Raw genomic sequence first — 5000 nt, forward strand, 5'->3', positions numbered from 1 at the left:
TTCGTGTGCATGTCTACTTATATTTAGACGTTATTTTTTATGGCTCGGGTACAGTATTATTATTATTATTATTATTATTATTATTATTATTATTATTATTATTATTATTATTATTTTCATTATTATTATTATTATTAGGTTAGCTACAACGCTAGTTGGAAAAGCAGGATGCTATAAGCCCTAGGGCTCCAGGAAGGGTTAGTAGTCATGAAGAATCAACTTTTGATTACCGCCTTTAACCGTTTGTTGCCTTTTTGAGCTTTTCCTAAATTATTCTAATTACGTTGCCCTTGGAATCAAATCGCAAATAGACGACTTCAATTGTTCCTTATCGTATGATATGTTAATGGAAACAAATCGTAGCCTTTCAAATATGTTTCTATACTGATTACTTGCGGTTAAAACTGTGTTATTTATTGAAACCTTTTAAGTGACTTATTTTTCATTTCTTGTAATTTCTGTAGGATATTTACACTCATATCCTCTAGTTTCTGTAGGTCATTTAAACTCATGTCTTCTAATTTCTGTTGGCCATTTAAACTCATGTCATCTAATATCTGTTGCCCATTTAAACTCATGTTATCTAATTTATGTAGGCCATTTAAACTCATGTCCTTTAAATTCTGTAGGTCGTTTAAACTCATGTCCTCTACTTTCTGTTGGGCATTTAAACTCATGTCATCTAATTTCTGTAGGTAATTTAAACTCATGTCATCTAATTTCTGTAGGTCTTTTAAACTCATGGCCTCTAATTTCTGTAGGCCATTTAAACTCATGTCCTCTAATTTCTGTAGGCCATTTAAACTCATGTCCTCTAAATTATGTAGGTCATTTAAAATCATGTCCTCTAATTTCTGTAGGTCATTTAAACTCGTGTCCTCTAATTTCTGTAGGTCATTTAAACTCATGTCCTCTAATTTCTGTAGGTCATTCAAATTCATGTCCTCTAATTTCTGTAGGTCATTTAAATTCATGTCCTCTAATTTCTGTAGGTCATTTAAGCTCATGTCCTTTTAATTTCTGTAGGCCATTTAAACTCATGTCCTCTAATTTCTGTAGGCCATTTAAACTCATGTCCTCTAATTTCTGTAGGCTGTTTTAAACTCATGTCCTCTAGTTTATGAAGGTCATTTAAAATCATGTCCTCTAATTTCTGTAGCTCATTTAAACTCGTGTTGTATAATTTCTGTAGGCCATTTAAACTCATGTCCTCTAATTTCTGTTGGCCATTTAAACTCATGTCCTCTAATTTTTCTAGGCCATTTAAACTCACGTCCTCTTAATTTCTGTAGGTCATTTAAACACATGGTCTAATTTTTTGTAGGTCATTTAAACTCAAGTCATCTAATTTCTGTAGGTCATTTAAACTCATGTCATCTAATTTCTGTAGGTCTTTTAAACTCATGTCCTCTAATTTCTGTTGGCCATTTAAACTCATGTCCTCTAATTTCTGTAGGCCATTTAAACTCATGTCATCTAATTTATGTAGGTCATTTAAAATCCTGTCCTCTAATTTCTGTAGGTCATTTAAACTCGTGTTGTCACATTTCTCTAGGTCATTTAAACTCGTGCTGTCTAATTTCTCTAGGTCATTTAAACTCATGTCCTCTAATTTCTGTAGGTCATTTAAACTCATGTCCTCTAATTTCTGTAGGTCATTCAAATTCATGTCCTCTAATTTCTGTAGGTCATTTAAATTCATGTCCTCTAATTTCTGTAGGCCATTTTAGAGGGGGCCAATATGATATGTAGGACACAAAGCTATTGAATTTATATATCTTATGCTTATACCTATATTTACTACTGTTCTTTTTCCTCCTCCTCCTCCCTTCTATCCCTCCTACTCGTCTCCCTTTCCCATCTAAATCACGCTGCCCAGTGATCTTTCTTCCCCGCGACGCCCCCCTCCCGGCGTCGTGAATGACCTCCCCGGCCCCCTCCTCCTCCTCCTTAGGATGATTGTTACGTTCATCGGTAACTGCCGCATGAAACAGAAGCCATGTCAGGTCAGTAGGGGGCCGTCGGGTCGAGGTTGAACTATATCGTCCTCAGCGAAATGGGCCCTGATTGGAGAGTCTTGTCCGTCGTGACAGACTAGCCTGGACGTCGAGTTCAAATCACCTGTTTTACTCTCTCTCTCTCTCTCTCTCTCTCTCCTCTCTCTCTCTCTCTCTCTCTCTCTCTCTCTCTCTCTGGAAATAAGAAAATGTATAAATGTTAGTTCTGATTTATTCTAAAAGAAACTTAAGCAATATTTTTTAGATTTTACTTGAATGTATATATATCCTAGATTTTTACAGTACAATTATTGTGAATTTTATGTAAATAATTCATATTGTTATGTAACAGAATAACCATTTTATAATGGAATAAAGGTTTTTGACTTTAACTTTTTTGACTCTCTCTCTCTCTCTCTCTCTCTCTCCTCTCTCTCTCTCTCTCTCTCTCTCTCTCTCTCTCTCTCTCTCTCTCTCTCTCTCTCTCTCCTCTCTCTCTCTCTTTACTTCTTTTATATACGGATCTTAACATATTTTACGTCACAACAACCTATTAGGCATGAAAAATAAAATTAATCTATACATGAAATTTGTCGTCCTGTATAGCAAAACTGTTTTCGGAGGACGGTAAAGGTCTCTCTCTCTCTCTCTCTCTCTCTCTCTCTCTCTCTCTCTCTCTCTCTCCTCTCTCTCTCTCTCTCTCTTGGCGATCGTGCCTTTTTACTTTCAGTTCGGTTTCTCCTGCCCTTGGTTAAATGTGTGCTTCAAGGGGCATTACAGGTTAAGGTATACTTTTGCGTCGTGGCTTTATGAGGTCTAACTGGTTTCATAATAAATGCAGCCTTGCGCCGCTTCTTGGCTGCTGGTTAAATTAGCTACTTATCCCTTATGCGTTGTGTAATGGCGAGAAATTTCAAGAACCTGGTTTCTTAAGCCTCTTAGGGAGGGGAAAAAGATGTCGACCGCGTCATTTGAATTTTGCTTAAGCATTTCTATAGTCTTTGGTAGATGATTATTTGGGGGAAGTGTTCTCCCATTATTGCATTCTATAACTATTGCAAATAGGAATTGTATTCGATGTTATTTTCCGCGAAAGGAAGTAAAAGTTTTTTTTTTTTTTTTTTTTTTTTTTTTTTTTTTTTTTATAGGCCGATTTTTATATTCAATTGGGAGAATGGTAAGTATTTCTAAACCCTTATTTCGGTTTTTATGTTTAATAAGAGAAAACCGCACGGATTTTTTTGGAAAATTCTTGAATCAGTGGAATACGATTTCTGAAAATGTTTTTGGCCAATATGACTTTTAAGACCTCTTCAGAAACATGTATCCATTATTCAAGCTTTGAGAGAACATAGCTTTGTACTTCCATTTCTTTTGTTTCTTGAGGTATCCGATTTTTATTAACCATCATTGCACCTGTATTGTTCGCTTTGGCAATGCTGATATGGACTATTTGAACTTCACGTTCAGTTCTTACGTGCGTTTGAAGGAATAATTTTTTCCTTACAGTGTTCTTAATTCCAAGTTACTACACATTAATTGGTCATTCATTTCTTTTAAGTCGACAATAAAGCACGAAAAAGATATATTTTTTAACACAATCATTAATATTGGTCTCTTTGTTTAATTGACTTGTTTATGCGGGTGTTTCTATACAAATTTATTTACAATCTATATCAAAATAGTCTTTGTATCGGCTGCTCACCAGAACCTCAAGAAAGAAAGCTTGTGTCCGGATGACACTGAATAATTTCCAAATGCAGCTGAATGCAAAAAAAAACTTTTTATTTATAAGGGAAATTCTATTCAGGAACAACATTTTACTTAGCAAACACGCGTATAATCTAATTAACTCTCTCTCTCTCTCTCTCTCTCTCTCTCTCTCTCTCTCTCTCTCTCTCTCTCTCTCTCTCTCTCTCCAAAGATCTCATTGGTACTGTCCAAAAGCCTGTCGTAAATCACGACGGACAATCGACCTGTGAAACAATATATGAGTACGTCAGCTATCAAATTGTCCCAGATCGGTGTAATTCGTAAATTTTTACCTAAAACTTTAGATTAAAATGACAGCAATGAAATTGGTCTAAAATGAGTAACGTTATTATTCTGTCATAGATTCATTACGGTGTTATCATAACATGGACAGCAGCAGCAGCAGGTTTCCCCCAGATCGAAGAGTGCACAGTAGGACTGTAGGTTATCCCTGATTATTATTATTATTATTATTATTATTATTATTATTATTATTATTATTATTATTGTCATTATGAATAGGGAGGATTGGAGGCTCATTCGAATCTGTTTAACAACTATATTCAAAATATTTTTTTGCTATTGGAATGGAATTTGTCCACCAACTTTAAAAAAAGAACTTTTATTTATTTATTTATTAATTAATTACTTAATTAATTTATTATTATTATTATTATCATTTATGTTATTGTTGTTATTACTATTATTATCATTAATTATTATTATTATTATTATTATTATTATTATTATTATTATCATTATTATTATTATTATTATTATTATTATTATTATTATTATTGTCTTTTCTCATTGACAGAAAATAGAAAAATTTGCTTGCTAGTGTATATAATCCCGCGAGCAGAATGGTCATTGGTAACTGGACTAGGAGGATATTTTTCCTGCAGATTCAATAAAGGGTTAAGGTTTAAGTATCACTCATGAATGGCGTAGACAAGGGATTGGAACAATTACCCAGAGACTGACCATAAATGCATATGATCAGCGCCCAAGCCCCTTCTCCACTCAAGCTAGGACCAGGAAGGGCCAGGTGATGGCTGCTGATGACTCTGCAGGTAGACATATAGGCTCCTCAAAACCCCAATCTTTAGCTCACATGGGTGGTGAGGTTGCAGAAACTACATGAAACTATCGAGCTTAAGCCTTACTCGAACCCCAGTCCGGCAAATCACCAGGCAGGAACGTTTCCAATTGGCCACCACAATCCGTAGTCAATATTTTATAGATTTATTT

At 34.8% G+C, this 5000-nt stretch overlaps 2 protein-coding genes across 2 annotated transcripts; both read right to left on the minus strand.

Annotated features, from left to right (window-relative positions):
* Window positions 1–413: 413 nt before the first annotated feature.
* On the minus strand, window positions 414–1007 carry LOC137620012 (protein phosphatase 1 regulatory subunit 7-like). Its single transcript, XM_068350292.1, has one exon. The coding sequence runs from the start codon at window positions 1005–1007 to the stop codon at window positions 414–416; it is 594 nt and encodes a 197-aa protein (XP_068206393.1).
* A 290-nt stretch (window positions 1008–1297) lies between these two features.
* Window positions 1298–1702, minus strand: LOC137620013 (uncharacterized). The gene has a single exon (XM_068350293.1). The coding sequence runs from the start codon at window positions 1700–1702 to the stop codon at window positions 1298–1300; it is 405 nt and encodes a 134-aa protein (XP_068206394.1).
* Window positions 1703–5000: the final 3298 nt, after the last annotated feature.

This window comes from Palaemon carinicauda, chromosome 26, assembly GCF_036898095.1.
Source record: "Palaemon carinicauda isolate YSFRI2023 chromosome 26, ASM3689809v2, whole genome shotgun sequence".
In the NCBI taxonomy this organism is placed as follows: domain Eukaryota; kingdom Metazoa; phylum Arthropoda; class Malacostraca; order Decapoda; family Palaemonidae; genus Palaemon; species Palaemon carinicauda.

Excerpts from the sequence above, each read along its gene's own strand:
- LOC137620012 (XM_068350292.1), bottom strand. The coding sequence starts at position 1,007 with ATGAGCTTAAATGACCTACAGAAATTAGAGGACATGAATTTAAATGAC.
- LOC137620013 (XM_068350293.1), bottom strand. The coding sequence starts at position 1,702 with ATGAATTTAAATGACCTACAGAAATTAGAGGACATGAATTTGAATGAC.